The sequence below is a fragment of the Empidonax traillii genome, unplaced genomic scaffold (genome assembly GCF_003031625.1).
Source record: "Empidonax traillii isolate 1590-97213 ecotype Southwest subspecies unplaced genomic scaffold, ASM303162v1 scaffold215:size2007263, whole genome shotgun sequence".
Taxonomy (NCBI): Eukaryota; Metazoa; Chordata; class Aves; order Passeriformes; family Tyrannidae; genus Empidonax; species Empidonax traillii.
Window position 1 is genome coordinate 1,892,785 of NW_020955408.1, and position 25,392 is coordinate 1,918,176.

Genomic DNA, 25,392 nt, shown 5'->3' on the forward strand with positions numbered 1-25,392 from the left:
CTCTGTTTCAAATAAGCAGTCATCTAAACTTGAGCAAAAGTGTAGCAAGCCAGAAGACCGAAATAGGGAAGAAAAATCTTCAGTGCAGTGAAACAAATGAAGCGTCTAGTACTTTTGCTTTTGGCATTAGAATAGAAATAAGCTTTTGTAGCTGCAAAAGTATTGAGAGTACACAGAGGCTTGATCATGGATTGTCCAAAGCCCAGGTTTAGGAGTTTACTGACAATTGAATTACTTTAGGCCTATGTAAAAAAACAAGCTCATGTGTGCTCTTACACCGCATTAATCTAGCATGTTGTTGCTAAATCCATGATTCAGTTTGGAGTTACTGTACTTATTTACAGAAGGTGTGTGTTTTGTATCTTTCACTGCTTGTTTCTAAGGATGAATTTCCTTATGGCTCCAAAGGGAACTCTGAGGAGCTAGGTTTTGCTGCCTGTAACCTGTAGTACTAAGTACTTAGCACTGCTGTACTAAGCCTGGTTAGCATACTTAAACTAGAGTCTCTTTGCATGGTTCCTATTAGTTTAGTAAATGACTCCTATTGCTTGTTGTTACTGTACAGTTCTCACTTCCATGGATTTGCTTTTTTGCAGATAGCAGTGTTTGTGGGTATCCTGTCATTCAGTGCAGCAGTGATGCACAATGTAGAGATTGGACTGGATCAGTCTCTCTCAATGCCAGATGTAAGTCTTATGATCGTGTCACTGTTCAGCGGTTTGTGGCTGAATTGAAAACATCGATACCTGGTTGTGCTACCTCAACATCATATAACAACTCAAACCCTTCCCTTTAAGGACTCCTATGTAATAGATTACTTCAGCCACTTCAGCAAGTACCTGCATGCGGGTCCCCCTGTCTACTTCGTCCTGGAAGAAGGACACAACTACACCTCTTTGGAAGGGCAGAACATGGTGTGTGGTGGAATGGGATGTAATAACGATTCACTTGTCCAGCAAGTCTTCAGTGCTGCAGAAATTGGTAGCTAGTAAGTCTTTCTCGTCTTTCTCTGCATAGTTGTGTGGAAAAGATGTAGCTGACCAGTGTGTGCTTTTGATTTAGTTCAGACTCAACTGCTGGTTGTACAACTGACACTATTGTATTTGCTTTATACTGGATTTTGGAAGGGAGGGGAATGGAAGCAGCTGTGGCAACCTTCTAGAGCTAGCTGAGCATTACAGCTCTTGGATGGGTTACTGGAGCAGGGGAATATATGGAGAGCTAAGTAGCTTGGATGAGAATAAGTTGACATGGCGTAAGTTGACACTGGAGAGATCAAGGGATATGTTCTGGAATGAAATATAAAATTACTGATGATGGATATGTTGCATTATTTTTATTAGCACGAGGATAGGCTATGCCCCATCGTCCTGGATTGATGACTACTTTGACTGGGTGAAGCCACAGTCATCCTGTTGCAGAGTCTACAATACCACTGGACAGTTTTGCAATGCTTCAGGTATTAGCATCTATCTTGTTCCTAGGGGATCAGCTTGGTTTATAAATTTCACAGCCAAAACATTTTATCGTGGTGTGAGTCACGTTATTTTTTTTTTTCTTACTGCAAGCAGGCATCTCTTGAGTTGCCCTCTTAATTTATTTGAACTGCTGTTTGAGTGACCTTTAATATTCTACTGGGATGCTGCAGGCTGAAGACAGCCTACTTAGACAACCAATGTAACTTGCTATAAAAATTTTCATCCTTCTGCTGGTTTCATTAGAGCAAACTTAGTGCTCTGGTTTTGTTTGGGTCCTTCAGTTTGATGTAATTGTCATCAGGTCTAATGTAGGTAGTGCACAAGTAACAGAGTACTCTGTTAGCCCTTGCTTTAGTAGCAATAAATAAAAATAAAGGACTATAGGTTTTATACAGAATTCCAGGCCTGATCAGTTCATCATTAAAAATGCTTTTTATGGAATCATATCCTGTAATATTTTAAGTCAGAAGTTACTTGTGTTAGGACAAAGAATGCTTGATCCTGTAGCTGACATTTTTCCTGTATTTCTTCAGTCACTGATCCATCATGCACTCGTTGCCGACCACTGACTCAAGAAGGCAAGCAGAGACCACAGGGCAAAGACTTCATGACCTTTTTGCCGATGTTTCTATCGGACAACCCTAATCCTAAATGTGGCAAAGGGTAAGAGTCTTATTTTATAGATCTTGCTTAGACCAGTGTGTCAAAGATACTTGCTCTAGATTCTATGTCTGCAAGATTGGGTATCTAGTGTCCCCCCACAAAAGGCATACAAACAGTGACATCTCACCTGTTCTGTAGTACTTTCTGAAACAGAACTGGAAAAACAAATGCATCATCAACTAAATGGAACAGCAGCTTTCCCCTGTACAACGAGAAACAACTTCTATCATCAGTCTGTTCTGGAATATCCTGTGCAATCTTGAAATGTATGGTGCTCCGAAGCTTTTATAGTTTTGGAAAATGCCAGAAACAACTAACAGCTGTTTCATGTTAGCCCCCTGTTAGGCACCTACAAGTGGGCTAGAGGAGGACTATTTACAAGGGCATATGTAGGGATAAACAAGGGGCAATGGCTTTAAAATGAGAGGATAGGTTTAGATTAGATGTGAAGAAATTCTGTGAGGGAGGTGAGGCACTGGAACAGGTTGCCTGGAGAAGTTGTGGATACCCTATCTCTGGAAGTGTTCAAGGCCAGATGGGATGGGGTGTGAGAAACCTTAGTCCAGTGGAAAGTGTCCCTGCCCATGGTGGGGGTGGAACCAGATGGTATTTATGGTCCCTTTCAACCCAACCCATTTTATGATTCTGTAAGATTATAAGTTATAAAAGCTAATAAATTTGAATGATGTTGACACTGACACCTAATATGTCACTATGTTTATATAGAGGACATGCTGCATATAACTCTGCTGTCAACTTTATAAACAACAAATCTGATGTTGGAGCTACTTATTTTATGACTTACCATACTGTACTGAAAACATCATCTGATTTTATTGATGCTATGAGGAAAGCTCGGATTATAGCAGATAACATTACTGAGACCATGGGCATCAAAGAGAAGAACTACCGGGTGTTTCCTTACAGGTATGGTTACATCTTTCTTGCCTGACAGAGTTAGGCATGAGTTTTGTCTAACAGAAGGTAATGCAGAGATTCTAGAATTTCCAGTAAAACCAGAAACTTACATTCTATATCCATGTCACTGACTTCTCTTTACTGTGGTTGATAATATAACTAACTTAAATCAAGAATCCTGTTGTTCACTACAGAGGTAGCTCTGGCTCCATTTGGGCATTTCGCAGCTTTCATAGTAGGATTTAATCAAACATAAGCAGATATGTTGACCTGGGTACTTGCAAGTTGTAATATGAAAGTATTGACTTCAAACAAGTTACTTAAATGCAAAGCAAATGCGGCAGGAAGGTCAAGTATAAGAGTACCATAATGAAATTGAGTTGGAATTGGTATCTGTACAGCTGAAATACCGACTTCTTTGCATCAAAGAATTCTATCCATACTTAGTCTGTCTGCAGTAGCTGCTGCTACTGCATACCACAGTGGTTCTCAGGACCTACTTTCTGGTATCTACTAGCTGCTTATACTGAAGTGTGGGAATTACCCTGACTTCCAGACACAACCTTTATTTGAAGTGTTTGTGAGGAGCTGTCATATAACAGCCAGAGCTCTGTGGGAGTCATTCCACTGATACAAGGAAGCCAGTTCTGTTGGTGAGTTCTGTAAGGGCGGGAAACTATCCTTGGCATGGAAGCTAATCTCATATTAGCATATAGCAGGGAAGATGGCTAACAACAATCTCTCTTCTTTCCGCAGTGTGTTTTATGTCTTCTATGAACAATACTTGACAATTGTGCACGATGCTATCTTTAACCTCTGCGTCTCCTTGGGATCAATATTTTTGGTGACAACTGTGCTGCTTGGTTTTGAAATATGGGCTGCTGTTGTAGTTTCAATAACTATTGCTATGATAATCATCAACATGTTTGGAGTGATGTGGCTCTGGGGCATCAGCTTGAATGCAGTGTCATTAGTAAATCTTGTCATGGTAAGTCAACGAGACATCCCTCTGCTTCTATTTCCAAGTCTTGAACAATTCTGTGTCCTAACTCAATACTGAGCAGTATTTCACTACTGAACTTTTACAGGCATTTGAACAATAGTGGAACTATCTTAATACACAGGTTTGTTCTGATAACTAGCCCTAGTACTGATAAGATAGAGCGGTTGAACTGTAAGCTATAGTGCATCTGGTGGTGGTCGCTTCTGTTCTGCAGCAGCTGCTGTATCGCTGCTGTATGGGCCAGGTGCTGCTCCATATCAACACAGGTTGTTCATGCTGAAGGTGAGGATACACAGGGTCACGTTAAGGCTTCTGCTCTACTTGTGTTCTACACAGTAGGTATGGGATGTGCTAGCACGAGTATTGTTCCTGCATAAATGGAAGAAATCATGTGGGTAAAGAGTACTTTAGTCAAACACTCCAGAACTAGCTCCAGCAAGCAGCTTTTAGTTGCTCTGGCTTACCATGCTCTGTAGAGGTTTGTGGCAGGTCTGAGAAAGTTATAAGAGTAAACTGTTGGCCCATGTTACAATTAGGTGTATGTTCAAGCAAAGCTATCTACTAGATAAGGCTAAAATTAGCCTTAGTCAGTAAATGACTAAGCAGCTGAACTGTTACAGTGTCAAATCAGGATGTATATGATATTGTTTTTCTAAAGCAATGTTATTGCAGCTAATAACTGTGAACGGATTTTAGTGTTCAATGCCCAGTGCACTGCAGCCAGCTTGCTTCAACTTTGTTTTGGAGGTCAAATCTCGTATCCAGCTTCCTGTTTGATTGTTAGTGATGAGTGGTGGTAGAATGCCATGCAGTACCTGCAACAGCCTCTGGAAAGCATCTAAGGCTGAGCTTGTAACTTCCCATACTATTTTAACCCTGAGGACTGATCACAGCTGCTAGGAAACTTTCTAGCCTTACAATCCCGAGTAGAGACCTTGCCTGCAAAGTGCTCATCTAAATGATGTCTTCCTGTACCCTCTCTCTTTACTCTCCAGAGCTGTGGTATCGCTGTGGAATTCTGCAGTCACGTGACAAGAGCATTCACAGTTAGTACTAAGGGCAGTCGAGTAGAGCGTGCAGAAGAAGCTCTGTCTCACATGGGCAGTTCAGTAAGTATCTACTATGTGGGGTGGCAAACGAGTAGCCAAGTTACAAATTCACTATTTCCTTAAAAATAATACAGACAATAGTCTTCAAGTCATAAAGATGGCCTTGCCTTTCCCTTCTGGAATACTTAAAGCTCCCTAAGGTCAACCTAGGCTCCTATTAGTCATAAGGATGATGAAGACTACAATTTTTAAAATCATGCTACTACCTAAAAGTAGAAAAGAGCTAAAACTTTAGCTGAACTAGTAGTTTGGATAAACCTCAAATTGTCCCATTAAAGTGCTTCTCTCTTCCAAATACTGGAAGGTGACTAGGAAAGGTTGTTTTGAGCATGGGAGACAATCGGAGCTTTGGGAACACAAGCAGGGCTCAGTGTTTAGGCAGTACTGTCGTGTTACTTATTTAAGTGACCTGGAGGGAGTTGGAATGGGACTGTTCTGGTGATGTGTGTACTGGACCCAGGTAAGGAACTTCATGAGTTACTTCAAGCAATAGTGTTCATCTGTATCTGCCTAAAGGAAAAATTGAACCAGGTGACTGCACAGATCAGAGTAGATTTTTAATCATACTGAGCCTGTCCTATGGGACGAAAAAGAAGAATTCTTCTCCTGAGTGAATCTTGGATTTCATTCTAAGGACTAACAGGGAATGAGCCTCAGAAAACATAGGAATTTGACTAAATGCTAAACACTTGAGGTAAATGGATTATCTAAAGGCCTACTTACCACTTAAACACTTTTTTTTTTATTGACAGGTTTTCAGTGGTATCACGCTGACCAAATTTGGAGGAATTGTAGTATTGGCTTTTTCCAAATCTCAAATCTTCAAGATATTCTACTTCAGGATGTATCTAGCTATGGTTGTGCTGGGAGCGACACACGGGCTAATATTTCTTCCAGTTCTGCTTAGTTACATTGGTAAGATGAGACAATCTCCTCTAAATCACACCTCAAACAAAACCAGCTAGCTGTCTGTGGACACTTTACATTAAATACTTTCCATTAAATGGAAAGTATTGCAAAGATGAAAAGCAGTACTTGAATGTGCCTCTTTTATTCAAGCCTGTCTATTGGAAACCAAGGGCTGATGGGTGGCAGTGCAAGCCCACTACTGTGGGCTTGCTGAACTGAGGCAACCACAGCCTGGCCTGTGTGGTTGCACTTTGCTGTGCTTTGTGGAGGGCCAGTCTGGCATGACTGGGATGTCTCAACCTGGGGACAGGATGTGGGTGGAAGCAGCAAACCCCCTCTGGGATGCTGTTCCTGTGATTGCAGAAATAATCTTGCTTTGTGGGGAGGACAGTCCAGACACTGTCCTCTTAAATGTGGAAATGCATGTGCATAGCATAGTTCTTAAAAGTAGACTTAAACTGAGCCTTTACTTAAGGGGGTTAAGACTGATTCACCTACTGCTGCCCTTGTTGCTGCTGATGACAGGTATTAATAGCTAAGCAGAAGCATGTTTCTGAATGTTGAGCTGGGCCTAGACAGTAAGATTGTGTATGCTTCCTGATGACTGATTGTCTATAATGCTGAGACTTTGGAGTAACTCTGTGTTCTCTCACTCAGGCCCATCAGTAAATAAAGCTAAAACTCGTGCTGCACAAGAGAGGACCAGAGGTACAGAACGTGAGAGACTCCTCTACTTCTAGTTTTTTAACAGTGTTCAGTGGACTTCTATGAACTGCGGCTTAGGCCCAACTTTCACGAACTGAAGTGCAGCAATGTTCTATGACTATCACACTGTAACCACCACTGACTTGACTTCTGCACACATTCAACTAGATGATACCAGCTGCAGCTTTGGACATAGCTTTAAACTCAGGAAATGCTAAGTGTGGCTCAAGTAACAGTATTACTAAAACTAGATGTGTTAATAAGATTTCTAAAATACTTCTGTTTTCAAGAGGTTGCATCTTTTTTCTTCTAGAGACCTAAACCAGCTGTATTGGGAGTTGAATAGCATGTTGTCAATGAAATCGAGGTGATGTGTATGAGAATGGACTGCTAAACCACTGACACTAATTTTAAATGCAGGTCAATGCAATTTTTGTCTCTATTTTTAGGGGGAAGCCATCACAAGTTGTAATATTTTTAGTACTATTTGCCAAAATGTCTTGTATATACTTTATTATAAAATAGCAATTTTGTAGTTCAAAAATCTACTTAAATGCAATAAATTAAGTTTATACATTTCAGTGGAAGAGTCTTTCAGAACGTTGTGGGCTTCATGAGAGCTTGTTCTCCAAAAACTTGTTTGAAGAAGGTGACATGTTCTTCACAGTGCTCACCTAAGGGCGACAAAATAAAAGTTAACGTTCACTTCACAACTCAGAAACAGAATGAAGATTTTTGTTTAGTTTCAGTTACCTTATTAGTACTAATTCTTTAATGCTCTTGAGTACAGGAGTTTAAAAAATAGAAAGCAGTGGAATACTGAGGTATTTCCAGTCCTGTGACTAGTATTCTAGTCATGAAGCAGTTGTTTGATCTAAGTCCTGAATTTAGTTTGTGTACCTAACCAGCAGATTCATATCCATGAGAGCCCCACACAAGATCTCGGAGTGAGATTCTGTGCTTACAGATTGTCAGGTGATTACAAACATGTTGCTGGTGCAAGCAGTTTAGCTTGGCTTTTAAAGGAGGAGGAGGAACTGTACTATAAAACAGGCCTTGAATTTTTGTAATTTGTGGAAACAGACAACTGAACTCAGAGGTTTCCTGACCCAGCTGCTGACCTCAGGAGAAAGCACTAATTGGAGATAATAGCTCTGCTAAGCTAAGCAGTGAGAGCAACTGAAAGTCAAGCAGGTTAGTTAATCTGCAAGTTTCTGCTTGGCTCAGTCTCTTTACTCCTAGTCCTAAAGGAGTAAGACAAGTTAATTCAGAGCAATGCTTAAAGGTAAGCCTAAATACAGACTAAAATGTACCAGGAGTTTTATCTTCTAATACAGACTCAACTGGATTGGAAGCAAAACTAATCTTAGTTGTGTTTGCACAACCAAGTATCTTGGTCAAACTGCTCATTGCTTACCTGGTGTGAAACTAGGATTTCCTCGTAGCCGCTGATTTCTTTGTTCAAAGAATCGAAATATGGTATAGAAAAGCATGTCATCCTCTGCTTGCTTTGCTGCATCAAGGAATTTGCGGGCTGATATGCTGTCGTGTCCTCCAATACCTCTGATGAATCTCAAGGCAGCCAGAACTTGGTGTTTGGACAACAGAACTTCCACTATTTCATCATTTGCTGTGGAAAGTCTCTGTGAAGTCAATCACAGCTGTAAGATTATGCTTCTAATGAATGCAAATGACTGAGATGTTAGCTAGTCACTTCAAGCTTGGTCAGGTAAGCTGTTTGACCAGTCTAACCCACATGTGACATGGAGTTACTATAGTCAGAAATGCTTACTTTTAACATGTCCAGTGAGAGCTGATGTGCAGGAGGGTAAATGCTTTCCAGGGACAGTAAGAGACAAGCCTAGAGCAAAACCAGAAATAATCTTAAAATTGCAAGGACTTTCCACCTCCATCACCATCTTACTGAAGCTACTTGTCTCACATACCAAAGGCTTTGAGTCACTAAGCACATGGTACTGCAGAAACTGATGGAGCATGTAGAACAGGTTGTGTTGAACAAGGGTTTTGATGACCAGCTCATACAAGTAGTGCTGTGAATGCAGGAAGAAGACCATCAAAGGTATGTCTCTATACCAGTTTTTACAATCAAAAAAGGCAGTATTGTATAGGACTGAGACAGGTGACCAAGACTGGACTAAAACTCCATTTCATGGAGTGGGGCAATATACTTGGCATGTAAGTGATTTACCTGAACTGCAATCTGGAACTGGTTGAGAGAGCGAATGTATTCCATCAAGACTGCAATAGTGAACTTATGAGGTGCTTCCTGGACAAGGAAGAAAGTGTTAGGTGGACCTTGCATAGCTTCTCTGTTAATGACAACCCTGTAAGAACAGGCATCAAAATACCCTAATCCTGACAAAGCCTTCTGCAGCCTATCTCAGTCATCTTAAGTTGGCTGCTCTGAGCCTGCTGCCAAATTAGCCCTTCAAATTACTTAATTAAATTAGCCTTAAAATTGACTTACCTTCTTCTCTGTAAATACAGACAAAACATGTGTGTACATGTCAGACTGGTCAATAACTGCTTGAGTGCGGACAGGACGTTTCAGGAGTGGATTACTTCTACTCAGGCCTGTTTCTACCACCTAGAAGAAAAACATTTTTAAGAAAGAAAACTAGTGTTGTAGTACAGTTTTAGTCAGACTCAAATTTATAGACAGTTTTCTACTCTGAACATAACTATGAACAGATTAAGGAGGAAATTCGTGTTATACTAGATGTATCCTGTTCAGTGGGGCTTTCCTATTACATTTAAACCTGCTTTTTAAACCTGTATTTTAAAAATACAGCTGCTATTATACACCTCAAAGCCAGGAGACGAATCAAACTTACTACACTGATGCAAGCCCTCAGATTCAGAAGGATTTTGAGTGTGTGGCTGTACTTTGAGTGCTTGAACTTGGTATTGTAACAGAAGTAATTGCTGAGTATTTTATGCAGTGATACAGTGTGCAGTGAGATGAGTGGTTTGGAAACTAAGGTAGCTGTTACTGATTCAAAGTTGCTTTTTGAGCTTCTACCTTCTTCCTGCTTTCAAGTGCTGGCATATTTTAGTCATCGTGCTGAACTATGAGCTATGCAGCACTTGCCACCCAGGGGCTCAGTGGAGGTCTTAGTGCACCTTGCACAGCAGACTGTAAGTTGCTCTAGCTAACACTGGCTTACCATAGTATAGCTTTGCTCAGCTTCCAAGTACTTCTTATATTCATGATTCAGTTTGTCAAAAACAGTTGCAATCACAGACAGTGATCCCCTTTCTGGCTCACTGAGCACTGAAAAGAGAAAAAGAACTATGAGGGAAAATAACCAGGGACTTTAATGTTGCCTTTTTCAAAAGGTGATCTCTACTCTAAATTTTAAACTTTTAAGAAACGCTTTCAATCACATCAGATGTATCTAAATTAAAGTGGCCAGGGAGTTGAATTTTTTTAATGCCGTTAAATTCCTTTAGAATGGTGACTGAGGGTAGTCTAGGCAAATGACACCCTATAGGACCAAGCTGGTCTCAGAGGTGATCTTAGATCTAAGAACAGCCCATTTATGAATAAGCACTATTGTACTTTGAACATACAGATAATGCATTTGAACTTACTCTGGGAGCATACAGATAGGATAACCATTTTGCATTCTTTTCTTTGGAGAAGGAAATCCATTAGTTTTCCTTTATCTAGCAAGAGGTTAACTACAGGTTCAAGTTTCACTTGAAGACTCCAGAGGTAACCTTGATTTGAAAGAGTAAAACAAAGTGAATTGCCTTATATAGTATAGTCTAGGCATCCAACTTTTCCGCCTTTTAACAAAACCACATCTAGATTATCACTTATTTGCCTGTGTTTTAGAGCAGCATTACCCTGGAAAAGTTGTAGTAAAAATATAGTGTCATCCTCAGTTATCATTACCAAGAGCCATTAACTTAGATGTACCTAATCAGTCACGTTTTAAGCTGCTTTGTGCACTGAAGGTATAAACTAGTGCCACCCTGACACTGAATATTGTAAAGTCCCAGAGCTCACCACTTACCTTCACTTGCACTGATGATAATATCAGGTTGAAAGACAATCCAAGAAGAAGAATCTAAATGTTAAAGTTTAAACGTTCATATTAACATTGATTGTCTACTGTTGCTACTGAATCCACATTACTGTACAGAAGCAGATCCCATTAACACACTTTCATTTACTGTCACTTGTGAGGTTTGTGAACCATGTTCTTGGAATTACATCTTCAACTTCATGGTGTACCTATTCAGTGACTTCATACATGTGTCTCAAATGACCAAGAAATGTGGTATTACACTAGATTTCAATATTTACAACTGTGAAAGCATTATAAGTGTTATGAAGGACATTATTTTATCTTGAAGTACATATGCATAATGGGCTAAAGCTGCACTTAAGGGGTCAAGGTAACAAATGCTAGCTTCTTCCATGCTAGAGGTTCTTACAGTTGGAGAGAATTTAAAGGATACAGAGTTTACATGGAACAGGAGCCTGACTTGTCACAGAAGCTGGACCTGCAGAAAAAAAGAAAAAAAAAAGGAGCAGTAGTACTCTGGAAGCTTTCCTAACTACAATTTTATACTGAAAAGGAAAGTATGGATTGTAACACTGCAGCATGCTGTCAAAAAGAGAGATCCATTTGTGTAGCCAGATGTTCTACAAAGAAAATCTGACACTGAGAAGGCAAACGCATTCTTCAAAACAGGACTGTTTGGTTTTTCAGCTGAGGGAAATAACACATGCAGAACTATTCCAGCTCTAGTACTCTAATTCTAAATACACTGACTCCATTGGCTGTGTTTATGTTATTTACTTCAGTTTCTTTGTACATTCTGATCTTTTGTTTAATTCAAATCTACACCTGCAGATATATCAGTCATACTTGCTGACATGTGAAAGAGCTTTTAATGTGCAATCTTTTTTGTATAGAAGTATTTATCTCTCCTACAACGGGAACCTTGCTGCTTTACCAGCTGCTAGTGAAACTATGCTCAGACTATTTCTAGCTCCTTTCAGCTTGAGGGTAATTACCTGCTACACTTCTAGGACAGGAGAAGAGAAAGGTAATCCAAAAGGAATCATGTAAGTGTTGAAGGTGTAACACCGATCATAGTGTAACTTCTAAACTGGTCTCAAACTTGATTCTGACCGAGGATTGTCTTTCGGCCTTTTTAACTTCCTAAGTCACATAGTTGTGACTTAAGCCAGAAAAGCATAAAGTGCTTTTGAGCACACTCAAGTTTTTATAGCTGTGGCCAAAACAAACCTCAAATGAATAATTTTCAAGTGTAAAAACAAAGTACGATGGGAAGTATGCACCTTAAACAGCAACTCTTACTCTTTAGGCACACATTTGGAACACAAATTTATGCTCAATTACTCCTTACCTTCTTCCTCACTGAGCCTCTCAAATATGTTTAATTGAAAAGCTAGTAACCAGCATCCTAAAAATTGAAGCACTTGTGTCAGCTGTTTTAAATATTCTTGGTAAGTGTTAGGATATTCATTATATAGTGGTTTTACCTGCTACAGGTATTTGATAGGGTTGTATTGATCGAGGTGGAAGTACAAATTGATGGATGGTAGTGGACCCATCAAATTCTCCTCTTAGTTTGATGTCAAATATAACTGAAGTCTGCAATCAAAAAGAGGAAATCAGTGTTCACAAATGTGAATTACCACCCATTTACATGCATTCAGGCTGCTTTTCTCATTTACATCTTGTATTCTGTGTTAGAATCATTGAATGGTTTGGGCTGGAAGGGATGTACTGTAGGTAGGGAATCCTTCACTTATGAGGCTCCTCAAAGCTCCATTTTATCTGGCCTTGAACGTTCCAGGGACAGGACATCCTGTTACAGGGTCTCACCACCCTTACTGTAAAGAGTTGCTTCCCTCTATCAAATCTAAATCTACCCTCCTAATCATCCTAAGGAAGTAACGTGCCCCAGTTCTTGAAGCTGTCCAAGAAAAGATAATACAACAAGCCAAAGCCTTTCCATGAGTTACGAGCAAAGTAGCCCTTTAGCTTTACCACTGACCAAGCCTTCCTCCTGAGATTACAGACAAGCAAGTTTTACCTATGCTATCATATGCATAAGAAAATTTGTGTTCATTCAAATTTTTACAGATCCAGGCCTTCAAACCAAATGAGCATAAGCTTACTTTATAGAAACATATATTTCACATGTTTGTGATATGACAAGTGTTCCAGGGTTAATAACTGTATCCAATTTAACTCCACCTCTTTGCATAATGCTTTAAAAGCCTACACAGTGCAGCAGCAGAATATCATGGGAAACTTAACAAAAAGCAAGATGAGTGTATGAAAAAGCAGGCATTAGCAACGTGCCTGATTAAATGATAGCCCAACAAGGTAAAAGAATAAATCTGAATGTCTTACACTGTTATAGTTTTGATCCTGCAAATACTCTGGCTTTTGGCAAAGGCAACATAGAAAAATATTTTCCCGAGCGTTATTAATACCTGCCTATAACTTCTAAACGTTATAGCATAACTTTTATATAACGTAACATAAATAAATCAGACCTCAGTATCCTGATGATGTACTACCACCAGGTTATCCACCACATTCAGTGCAAACTTCCCAGTTCTGTTCAGTTTTAAAATATGTGTCTTCTTACAGGAGCCCTCTCTACGGAAACAAACAGAGATGAGAACTGGTCAGTAAGAATGTTTAGACTATAAACGTAGATGTCTCTTTGTCCTGGTTTTGCTGGAACTCAGTTTATTTTCTTCCTAGTAGCTGGTACGGTGCTAGTATTTTGGATTTAGTATGAGAATAATGTTGATAACACACTGATGTTTTAGCTGTTGCTAAGCAGTGCTTACCCTAAATCAAGGACTTTTCACTTTCCCATGCTCTGCCTGCAAGCAGGTGTGCAAGAAGGCGGGAGGGAGCACAGCCAGGACAGTGGACCTGAATGGGCCAAAGGAATATTCCATAGCACAGGACATCATGCTCAGTCTATAAGCTGGAGGGGGTGGGCCAGGATGATTGCTGCTTGTGGACAGGCTGGGTGGTGAGCAATTGCACTGTGTGTCACTTGTTTTTCATGGGTTTTATTCCCTCCCTGCCCCTTTTCATTACTACTGGTTTTTATTTCACTTATTAAACTGTTTGTAACCTATGAGTTTTTACCTTTTTCTGATTCTCCTCCCCCTCCCAGTAGGGATTTGGGGAGAGAGTGAGAGGTGTTTGGGTACACAGCTGTGTGGTACTTAGTTGCCAGGTGGGGATAAACCATGACTCTCTCACACCTACATGAATTGCCACTAATGTTTTTCATTCTGCTCTTACCTGGGTAAGTGATAGAGGACTACTTCTGCTCCTGTACTGTTGGAAGTCCTCGAGTGATGCCTCAAATACAGAACATAAAGCTGCCCGTATCTAACAAGACAACAGGATTAAAGCATTATTTTCAATCAAGAGCTCTACCAGTCTGACAGAGACATACATTTTATCCTAAAAGAAAAGATGAGATTAACCAAGTCAGGTAATCGTTTAATTAAAAGTGAAAAACTAAACCAGTACTTGATATATCACAATACATGGCCCACATTCATGCAAGTCAGGCATTTCTGAACAACTCCTCTATCAGAAGATCAATTAATAAATGAAACATTCTCAAAAGTTCTGTACTAATCAAGAACAATTTCATGTAATATTTCTCAGTTTGCCTCCCTTCCCCACCTTCCCCCAAGAGGGTTATTTAGATGTTTTGTTCAAGGCCATAACTGAAGCACTTTAAAGCAACAGCATTGCTAAAACAAGAAAAAGCGCCAGAAAAAGTTCTCTCAGCATCCCCAAACTGTCACATGGAAAGACCTAATGAGTTAGTTAGATACATACATTGTGGCCATAGCAATATCTCTTTCAGAAAGGCTGAGCTTGGACGACTTGGGTGCTGCAGGTAACTCAATTTCAAATTTTGATAGTTTTGCCATGGTTCCACTCTGTTAAACAGCAAAACGAAAGCTGTCAAGACCTGAACCAGAAAGATCCCGAGCGGCCTTCCCTCAAATGCGTAACGATAGCGCCCCCACGAGGAGAAGAATGGTCATAGCCGAAAAGAAAGGGGGTTATGCTTGCTTCCCTAAAACAACCCGAAGTGTGTGAATCTAAACACAAACTTCTGCTATTGTAAATTTACTTTTAAAAAATCAACGTCTTGACTTTATAAAATCAGCTTCAGCTTGAAAAGTATTTCTATTCTAATTGTGTGTGCAAATCCCATGTAAAATTGTCCTGGCAGTTCTCAAGTTCCTTTCTCTCTTCCAGCTTCAACTCTTAAATAACTGCTTACTGGGGAAAATATGAGTATGTCCCTACTAGCCACAGTCTCTTTTTGTTCCTGATAACTTCAGAATCTGCCTTAAAGCACATCCCTGCTCCTGCCCAAGGTTTCCTCTCTCCTCTTCCTCTTTTCTATGGAATTTATATTTAAGCAAGTTTTTTTAAGAGTTTCCAAAGCTTCTACAGAAATTCACTTCCCACTCTCATTAACTGACGCTTGAGTGCAAGGTATGAACACTACAGAAGTATTTCCTTTGCTAGAGCTCTATTTGCAAATATTATTTTAGTACAGTACCTTTCTCAGGAGATCTTTAAATATTACCTCCTGAACACAAAATAAAAATTATTTAGCTTCAGGCTACAACTTCACACAAAATGTTAAAGGGGGGAAGGACCTAAGTCAATAAAAACAAAACTGTGAGAGGCTACAGAGTGGCTGGCTACCCAGCCATCTAAGAGAACATAATTTCAGGACGCAGTACAGACCCTACACAAGATTAGCCCAAGCCAGGAAACCCACTTGAATAAGCTGCTTTTTAATCTCTTCCCTTAGACTGCAACAGAAATCTTCCTAATCATTTGACAGGAGCAAGCAAAATGCTATAGTTCTTTCCCTCGTTTTAAAAATCATCTAATTGCATGGTTAACTTAAAACAGATTCTAGTTCACACTACACTTTTTCCAAGACAAAAAGAAAAATATTTTCCCAGAAACTGTGTTATCTACAGGGAAGAGCACCAAGAGAAATAAATACTGCAAACAAGGCCTTCTTGTGCTTGGGACAACCGATGTTTCTTAAGCGTTACCTTTCTTCTTTATATGTTTTTCATCCACTCACATTTAGAAGGTTGCAATTATATACACAAGTGAAAGGCCCCTCTTTTTTCTTTATCATACTACAGAGTGCAAATGTTAAAAGTAAATCATAAATACCTACTTAAGTGAAAAGAAAAAAAAAAGGACCGCTTGAAAGACATTTAACTTGTAAAATATTTAGTCACCAATTTTTTCTTTCCTTTCAGAAGATCAACCATCTAACCTTGGCTGGACACACCTCTTTCCGAAGAGGATGTAAAAAAGAGCAAACTACTTAATTTTAAGACATCACCTAGGATCAACCTTATAGATTTGCCTATTGTCATGCAAGGATGTGAACATGTGCATCTCTTGAAATAAATCCAGGAAAAGCAACAGAATACTTGAGTGAAGAAGCAGCTTAAGAAAAGGAAGCACACAAAATGAAAAGTTTGGAACACAGCCCTTTACCTTGAAATAGAATGGCTGCAGGACGTTGCCAAGGACAGTGGTGGAAAGAAGGATAACAGAGCTCTCCGGACAGTACATGTACCAGTTGACATTAATACTCTGATTCTTCAGAAGTTTTAAACTTCGTTTCTCTGGTAATACCTGGAAACACAGGATATTGGCATTATATTACCAGCAGTACTCCAACAGCATAAATGGTACTATACAGTAGCAAGGAACAGTAAGTGAGAAACAGTCAAGTGTAAGGACATTTACAGGGCTTGAATTAAAAATCAGAAACCTGACAATTACAGTTTTGGCCCCAATTTACTGTAGCTAAGGAAATGCACATCAAATCCTCAAACCCCAATGCACTCAAAGGTGCTGTCTCTTCCCACTCATCCAGATACAAGTTCTGCAGTTCTGCCCATAATAAACACCTAGTTTGACATAACTAGTGAAATTTTATTAAAAAGTTCTTACGATATCTTTGCTGCCTTCACTCCCCAGCTTCCTTAACCTTTTCTATTTTAACAACTAAAACAGTATATAAATCAATGCTCTTCTTTTGAAAGGCTTAAGTATCTTCTATTAAAAAACATACTTTACCTACAGGGTTGACATTCTTAATCCTTTTAGGTGCTAAATATATATTTTCCCCCTCAATCAGCAGGAAATAATGCTGCTATTTCAGGTACTTTCTTTAGTACAAGTTAATAGTAACAGTAATTACATGAAATATCGTGTCTTAGCTCCAGGACTGGAACTATTGGGAAGTGGACAACTGTTTTTTTAGGAAATTTTTACATATCCCTCATTGTGAATGTCAGAAAGTCTAATGAATATTATTAGACTTCTTTAAAAACACATGCAAGTTAATTACATGTTACACAGAGGAACTCAATGAGATCAATACAGGAAAAAGCTTCCAATTTGCTGAAGTGTATACTAGCTAGTCAATTATTTGCTCTTTGCTGCATTTTAAGCATGCACACATCCTCCCCAATGCTGATTCATTTTGCATTAAGTGGTATTTCACATTAGATTTAAATACTCATTTCCATACAAGCCAAGAGCATCTCTTAATCTGGAGTTGTCAAGGCTTAGTTGATACTCCTTTATACAGGGTCTTTAAACCTGTTAATGACAAATTTGCTCTGCTCCAAAAAAGTACTTTTCTCCAAAAAAAATAATTGCAGTCTGCAAACCAAATGGCAGAATTTGTCTTTATTACTTTCTCGGTTAGAGAGACAGAAGAAAGGAATTCAAATACACCGTCACAAATTTACATTTTCGAATCTCTGAACATGTCCTATGGGAGTTATTTGTATTACCTGGTAGAATTCAATTCCTTGATCTGTGATGAAGACAATTTCTGTAGAACTCGTCCAGCAGAATCCTAGAATATTGGCATTCTTCGTCTTTTAACAAACAAGCAAGCAAACACTCTTTTACTTGGAAAAATTAACTATTCAGATAAGCTAATATTACTAAATGAAGAACATGAGACCATAAGCAATTTAGGTATCTAGTTTCTGCAGTTAATATTTTTGGCCAGCCAGATACCCTGCACACATCAGTTGCTTTTATGAAGACTTCAAAACTACGCATGAACACAAGTACTGTATGACCTGGATTTCTGGCAGCATGTAAGATTTACAAGTTTATTACACAATCAAATTTTATTTTCAACCTAGATAAAACTAAGTTCTTCTGGTTCAAACTGTACTCTCAATTCAACCAATTCCTGACATGAAAAGCGAGTTCCTCATGTTGAGAGAAATAAAGAATGAAGAGGAAAAATTTGCCATGACCTCACTCAGAAGTCTCACTACCATAAATGCTTTGCTAGAACAGTTTACTCAAACACATAATCCTAAATAATGAAGCAGACAGTGCTTCAGCTTTAAAGGCTACAGAAATAAAGGCATTTGTGCAAATCAGGTGTATAAAAATTTACTTTATCATTCCATTACTCCAAAATGTAGTTTGTCTTAGTTAAAAGTTGGAAAGTACCAAACAATGACAACGGTAAAATAGTCATCAAAAAATTAGAAGGATTGTGTAAAAATACCAAAAATAATATGCAAACTATATAGCTTACTATTACTGATTAGTGAAATCAGAGTAAAACATCTACATTAACATATCTGGCATTAATACAATTACTGTCCACTGTTTCTGTATCATCAGTAATTTATCTCCTCCTTTCCAAACCTTGACATTTGTAGCCTCCACAGCATTTCCACTCCCTTCTAGGAAAGAATTACATTCACAGGACCAGGAAGTTTTTTACAGGATCATCAATACCTGTTTGTTCACCTGTATTTAGATAAATAGTGTTTTGAAAGGTATCTCAATTAGTTCTCTGCAGAGTAGAGGCCACCAGTGTAACTAACGTTAAAACTTCACTTAAGCATATAAGCTTGGGATATTTAACTTACCTTACATTCCTGTGTATATTCTAGCTGAGGGCTATCTGGAATAAAATTCAAAAAATCCTGCAAAAAAACCCATTAATTGTATTAGCAGTTACGAAGCACAGACAGGGTACATACATAGAAACAAAAGAATAGATAGTTCATCGAATTGTTTTGGATGACATATATCAAAGAAAAACTTGACTTACTATATTTCACTTCACCCCTGCCAGAGAATTCCTTATAGAAGTTGGCTCCCCCTCACACTTTTTCTGAAATGATGATATTAGCAAGATAGCAATGCTGCCTGTCCAGCCTCTCAGGATGATAGAGGAATTTTTCACTACAACTGTTGTTAGCCACCAGACCTCTTGAACAACTGTCTCAGAGACTTCTACTCTGGTAGCATAAAGAGAAGATTTCCAGCTCCAATTCCCTATGTGCAGGGTGTAGGTTTCTTACCACACTCTTCAAAGTTCTCTGCACAGCCAGGATCTTGTTCCCCAAGGAAAATTTGATGCACTTCACTTCTCCTTTATCTTCCATTCTGTACAGAAAGAAACAGGAGTTACGAAATTATCTTCTGAAATAATTTATAACAGAACTCTGTAATGTACCTTCAAAAAAAACTATGAGAGAGGAAAAAACGTGTAATGCAAATGCTTTTGAATACAGATTATTACTGTTCCCTGGCAGTAATGGATTCAAAACCCACATTGAAAGATAACGTCAGCTCACTCTTCAGAAGTCCTGAACACATTTTTTACAGAATCACAGAAAAGGATGCACAAATTAGCACCTGAGGTCACTACAAATGGTCATCTCTGTTGGCCTGCGGTGTGGAGAGTGGAAGACTTGTGGGACTACTCAAACCTGTGTTAGTGGTCCTGTCCCAGTGAGTCTGGAGTCCTGTGGCACCCACCAACATCCTGCAATCAGCTCCTTTACTTCCGGAACTAATTAACACAAGCCTACTTGCTTCCCTATTAGGACTCATCATCTGGAATAACCTCTTATATTATAAAGAGAGAGTGAGGCTGTTTTCACACCATTAAACAAAATAAAAAATGTATTCTTACCCAACAAGCATCAGTTCACTTAGCAGGGATAAGGTAGTTCTACTTCCAGTACATGTTATCAAGTCCACACAAAAGGGAGAGTGAGATAGTCAAGCAGGAAAATTGTGGAATCTCATGAAGTTCTCTTAGTATTTTCAGGTCCCTCAGGATTTGTGACAAGGGCAGTAAAATAAAAGCAGCAACTTTCAGGAAGACCCTGTGCAATACCTAACAGATCACAGCAAACACACCTCAACTACAAATTGTTACACCCACATCTGTACTGAAGCAACCTTTGAGTGAAAGAACACTTCCTTACGCATGGACAGCAGAGTTCAAAGAGCCATCACTCTTGACAGTGGCATATATATAACAGTTTTCTAAAGACAAAGTCATTTAGTTGAAAGTACTGTTGTTGTCAGATGCTGCAAAAAACGTTCCCACAAGAAACAGAAGGCAGAAAAGAAGCCAAGTTAGATTAAACAAGGAACAGAATGCAAGAAACCCACATGTGGATTTGTACATTGTGCTTGAATCACAGGCATAAAATTCAGAAATTACACATTTAAGTTTACTTCACTCTGTTTAACTTGCTAAACTGCATCCCTGGAGAAGTCATTGCTACTGTAGGAATCACAAGCCTGAATACCCATACTCTTGCATGTTATAGTACATTTTAATAAAACACTGTTGTTCTAAAAAAAAAGAAGACGCAGCCTAATAACTTTTTTTTCCTCCCAGAAGACTATAAATTCATAAGGGCAAAGCATACCATCTTAACTGAAAGATTATCACGGAATCACAGAATATGCAGAGTTGGAAGGGATCCACAAGGATCATCAACTCCAACTCCTGGTTCTGCACAGGATAAGTTTTATGCCTGAATTACAGCAGATAAGGAACAAGCACCCAAGATTGCATAATTTCATCTCCAGACAAAGGTGCCTTACCTGAAGGAGATGGGATTTCTATCCTCTAAACCTTTAACAACAACTCCTGTAGCTCCACCAGATCGAACAGCAAAAACCTATAAAAAAAGTTGTGAGCATATTTTTAACTTATTCAAAGTCATAACCTTAACGTGCTGCCTTTTCTACAAGTCACGCTTTTAATCCTTCTTTTACGAGATACAATTTTTGTTCTTCCACAGATCTGCCAGTTCACACTAAGATAATCAGTTCCTCAGTGTGAATAATCAATCCCTTCCTCTGGAATTCCAAGTTTCCTTAGAGTTGACAGGTTTCCAGCGGTACTGTTACAGTCTTGTAGCATATTCTGAACTACTGGGCAAGTTAAAACAGTAAAAGTCTCTATAAGCTGTTCTCTATTTTTTCTTTCTCATATTTATATTTTCCTAAGTCAGGTATCAGTAAAAGTATCCAAGACATCAGGGTATTGTTTAAAACAAAAAGGAAATCAGTTTGGGGATTGGGAAGAGATGCAACTCAATCACCTAGAAGCTCGATCCTATCAGAAAATGCTACTAACAGGAATAGTTTAATAGTAATCTGCAGTTTTGCACTGGTGAGGCCACACCTCGAGTGCTGTGTCCAGTTCTGGGCCCCTCAGTTTAGGGAAATTGTTGAGGGGCTGGAGCAGGTCTAGAGAAGGGCAACCAATCTGAAGGGTGAAGGCTCTGGGGCATAAGCCCTATGAGGAGCAGCCGAGGAAGCTGGGGCTGGTTAGCCTGGAGAAGAGAAGGCTCAGGGGTGACCATATCCCTTTCTACAACTGCCTGAAAGGAGGTTGCAGCCAGATGGGTGTCAGGCTCTTCTCCCAGGCAGCAAGTGACAGGGCGAGAACACATAGTCTTAAGCTGCACCACGGAGACTTAGGTTGGACATTAGGAACAATTTCTTCCCAGAAAGGGTGATTAGATATTGGAATGGGCTGAGGGAGGTGGTAGAGTCACTGTCCCTGGAGGTGTTTCAGGAAAAACTGGACGTGGCACTTAGTGCCGTGGTCTAGTTGACAAGATGGTGTTCAGCCAAAGGCTGGACTTAGGTTAGACAACCTAAGTTGTCTTGTTTCTTGCAAGGGCAAGAAACGCATCCCAGAAGTACTGTCCCCTCTCCAAATGCCACTGATCATGTTCCCACTACATGTGGCAAAGCCATGCCATCTATATGGGGAAGAAAGCTTGAAGGTTTTGACTCTGTGAATGCTGAGGTCGTAGAATGGTTATGGGAATTAGACAGTGGAATGTATCCACATCTATATAAGCCTGATCACAGACTGTGGATCTTTCAGCTATACTGAGCTGAATGCTCAAAAGCCCACAGGGATGTTAAGGAGAACATGCTTAAAAGCACTAAAAGCCAAGAAATGGCCCCAATGGGTCTGAGACACAAGTAAAGCTATAAATATTAATTTTTTATGATCATATTGAATTTCAGGAATTGAAAAGGAGGTGGCAGGGGAATCAGAGGCATTAAGCTAACAGTGAAGTGTCAAAGTTTGACGGTCATGCTGGGACGCTTGGAACAGAAAGGAAAAGTGCTGACTCTCAGGAATTCCAGAAAGACCTTACGGCAGCGAGAGTAAGGCAGGTGAAAATCAACCTAATAAACTGGTGGAGAAAAAAAAAAAAAATCTACCGCCTCTAGCACGATTACAAGTCCCGAGCCAGCAGACAGAGGGAAGGGGAACAATCAGGCTCATGCTCAGCAGCCGAGGGGTGGGGAGGAAACCGAACCCGGGCGTGAGAGCCTCCGGACTCCGCTCCTCGAAGAGCAGCAGCGCGATGTGCCGAGCCCCACGCCCCGGGCCCGTGTGAGGGCGGGGAGGCCCCGCCGCCCCCCACCTGCTTGTTGGCCTCGTCGAAGAAGACGCAGTTGACGGGGTTCGCCTTCTCGAAGTGCACGGGCCGCGCGCACAGCGCCAGGTAACAGCCACCGCCCTCCCCGCTGGGCCGCGCTCTCCCCTCGCCGCCTTCCCCTCCTCCTGCTGCCGCTGCTCCCGGCGCCTCCTCCTCCGCCGCCGGCCCCGGCGGCTCCCGGCTCATGGCGGCGGCCATGGACGAACCCCCCCACCCCGCCGCCACCGCCCGCGCCGCCGCTTCCTGTTTACACTCCCCTCGCGCGTGACGCGCGACGCGCCCGCCTTAAAGGAACCGCGGCGGCCGGGAAGAGGGAGGGAGGGGAGGAGGAAAGAAGAAGGAAAGAAGGAAGGAGAAGGCTCCCTGTTTCAGGCTGCGGTGCCGCGGCGCGGGGCTGCTGGCGGGCGGCAGGTGTGGAGACCCAGACCTTGTCGGCAGAGACAAGGCGCGCCTGTCTCGCACTGGGATTTCTGTTTCCCCCTGCGCTAGGCGGTGCCGCTCTGTTTTGGTCGGAAGGCTTTCAAATTAAAAGCTCAAATTTCCCCTCACTGAGCCGATGTCCTCTCCGTCTTTTGCTCGCTATATCACATTTCAAAGACAGCCAAGCGGGCGAGAGACCCTGCACTTAGAACAGCCCAGATCCCAGATGCTGCAAAGCTCGGAGAGGCTGGGATGTGTCGAACATCATCTAAAAGGTACAGATGAGCTTAACAAATGAAATCAGGAATCTGAGAAGCTGCAAAAAACTCCTTCATAAAAGGTGTGAATGCTGGCCAGGAGGCAGCTAAGGAACACGCGGAAGGAGCACGGAGCTACAGGATTGTACCACAATGCAAATATTTACAGGTGCGAATATGAGAGGAGTCAAAAAAGGAGGAATTAAGGTGCTAGAGTTAGCTCTGACTTTAACCAGTGCCACTTATCAGGACACCCCTCTAGCTAGGAGGACTTCTTATTCTGCTTTTTAAAGCAAAGGTAATGGACTTTAAAACAGTAAGTAAGCAAACAAAAGCACTTTGCCTTTCTAAACCAAAACAGCATCGAGGAGGCCGCGGTAAGTGCAGTGCTTCTGGCCCACCCTTTTAAAGTACTTAAAAACAAAACAGAAAACCAACCAACCAACCACAACAACAAAAAAAAACCCCACAAACAAACAAACAAACAAAAAAAAACAAAAACAAAAAACCCACAACCCAAAAGTTTTAGGTGGGGGGAAGAAAGGAACCAGCTACTTCAGAGCTCTGCCTTTTATTTGTCCATACATACTGACTGCATCATTACTGAGAAGCAGTCGCTAGTGATCCTACTTTTGGGCAGGAATCTGCTTTTCAGTGGCTGGTTGTAAAATAGTTCAGAAAAGAAAATTGTACTCTGAAACTAGCCCTTATTTCAGGAACAATATTATTAAATCATTATTAAGTAAAGTCTGGCTTGGCCCTCAACATTTATTCTTATATTTTAGTCTTGAGAGTAAACTAGCAATGAGATTTTTTTGTTGATGCACTGGCTAATGTCTTAGTTCACTAGTTGTAAACCCTGCAGTATGATTCAGAAATTTTGAGAGAATATGAATTACATATTTGCTTATTGGTTTAGAAAGGGAAATTTTAAAAGGGGGGGGGAAGACTGAGACTATACCGATTGAAAAATTTTCAGATTAAAACAGAGTAGCACAGCTTAGTACAGGAGAAATAGAAATTTAAATTCCAGATACTAAGATAGTACCATACAAAGAACTGCTGGCTGACTTGTGACCCAGTTAGTGCATCTGCAATAATTTCACATCAGACTAGAGATACTAAAGTCACAAATAGGAATTACAGCAAGCTGTTTGGTATGCAGAATCCTCCTGCATCATCAAACAATTTTATGTTAACTGGAGAGGACAAGTATTTCCAAAGCATTTAAAGTACCTAAAAGTACCTATAATTTTTTACAAAATAAAATTAATTTCATGTTAGCCAGAAATTTAGTTAATCCAAGGTAAAATTTTAAAAAATTCTACTGACATTTAACCTTCTTCTACTTCTCTAAAGAACAGCATGCACTTCCTATAATTGCAGTACAAACTGCGCTATCTCGTGGGTGAAATCAGCAGATGAGTAAATAAACACACAACTTGAAATTCTTGTGGTAGAAGTAAATCTAACGGTGAATTGCAAAACTAAGATCCTATTCGCTTAATAGTAATAACAATAATCCTGGAACCTTTTATTTCAAAGGAGTCCAGGAAAATGCTTGTTTTAACAAATTCTTGTTTTCAACTACTTAAAAACATACCAAGGTGTCTTAAAATAAAGCAAATTCCTGAGCCAGTTTTACTGCTGGAAGTAAATATACATATGATATAAAATATATAATATAGAATACAGAATATGATTGAGCCGAATAGCTTTAAATTAGACTTAAGAACAATTGCTTCATTTATTTGGGGAGAGAGGGGGGGATTTTTTTTTTTTTTTTTAATTTGTGCTAGCCAAATTTTAGAAGATTAAAAATTATAGTAACAACTGTGGGTTCAGTCCAAGCACAATGATACAAGCATTGCCCATTTCAAACGGCAAACAGGCCAAAAAACATCCTCCCTTCATTTCCCTTTATCTCTGCTCTCTCTTCCTCTCACCTTATGCAAGTATCTGTAGATATCAGCATCTTTCCTAGACAAGAACATTTTAAGGTATTAGCAACCATTTGAGATTTTTTTTTTCCCCTCTAAGAAATGTTAAG

At 40.0% G+C, this 25,392-nt stretch overlaps 2 protein-coding genes across 2 annotated transcripts in view; one reads left to right on the forward strand and one right to left on the reverse strand.

Moving 5' to 3' along the window:
• Positions 1-7,495, forward strand: part of NPC1 (NPC intracellular cholesterol transporter 1) — a 27,350-nt gene extending 19,855 nt beyond the window's left edge. The window contains exons 17-25 of the mRNA XM_027887542.1: positions 597-686; positions 798-988; positions 1,344-1,459; positions 2,012-2,141; positions 2,868-3,068; positions 3,816-4,047; positions 5,058-5,171; positions 5,924-6,086; positions 6,738-7,495. Of these exons, the coding sequence (XP_027743343.1) occupies positions 597-686; positions 798-988; positions 1,344-1,459; positions 2,012-2,141; positions 2,868-3,068; positions 3,816-4,047; positions 5,058-5,171; positions 5,924-6,086; positions 6,738-6,820 (1,320 nt within the window). The 3' untranslated portion in view covers positions 6,821-7,495. The remainder of the gene's footprint in view (positions 1-596; positions 687-797; positions 989-1,343; positions 1,460-2,011; positions 2,142-2,867; positions 3,069-3,815; positions 4,048-5,057; positions 5,172-5,923; positions 6,087-6,737) is intronic.
• On the reverse strand, positions 7,260-22,871 carry RMC1 (regulator of MON1-CCZ1). The gene is made up of 20 exons (XM_027887543.1): positions 22,651-22,871; positions 20,798-20,874; positions 19,252-19,336; positions 18,814-18,870; positions 17,704-17,790; positions 16,391-16,531; positions 14,681-14,784; positions 14,129-14,218; positions 13,357-13,462; positions 12,331-12,442; positions 11,277-11,321; positions 10,829-10,882; positions 10,401-10,529; positions 9,974-10,080; positions 9,274-9,393; positions 8,995-9,072; positions 8,732-8,836; positions 8,578-8,646; positions 8,203-8,428; positions 7,260-7,459 (listed from the first exon to the last, which is right to left on the reverse strand). The coding sequence occupies exons 1-20, from the start codon at positions 22,861-22,863 to the stop codon at positions 7,380-7,382; spliced, it is 2,085 nt and encodes a 694-aa protein (XP_027743344.1). The 5' UTR covers positions 22,864-22,871; the 3' UTR covers positions 7,260-7,379.
• Between the last annotated feature and the right edge of the window lie 2,521 nt (positions 22,872-25,392).

What these genes read in the sequence shown, in the direction of transcription:
- RMC1 (XM_027887543.1), bottom strand. Translation starts at nt 22,863, where the DNA reads ATGGCCGCCGCCATGAGCCGGGAGCCGCCGGGGCCGGCGGCGGAGGAG. An exon ending in TCCTGTTCCATGTAAACTCT is followed by an intron (nt 10,883 to 11,276) that starts GTATCCTTTAAA and finishes TTTAACATTTAG; the next exon opens with ATTCTTCTTCTTGGATTGTC. An exon ending in TTAGTGACTCAAAGCCTTTG is followed by an intron (nt 8,647 to 8,731) that starts GTATGTGAGACA and finishes GTTTTGCTCTAG; the next exon opens with GCTTGTCTCTTACTGTCCCT.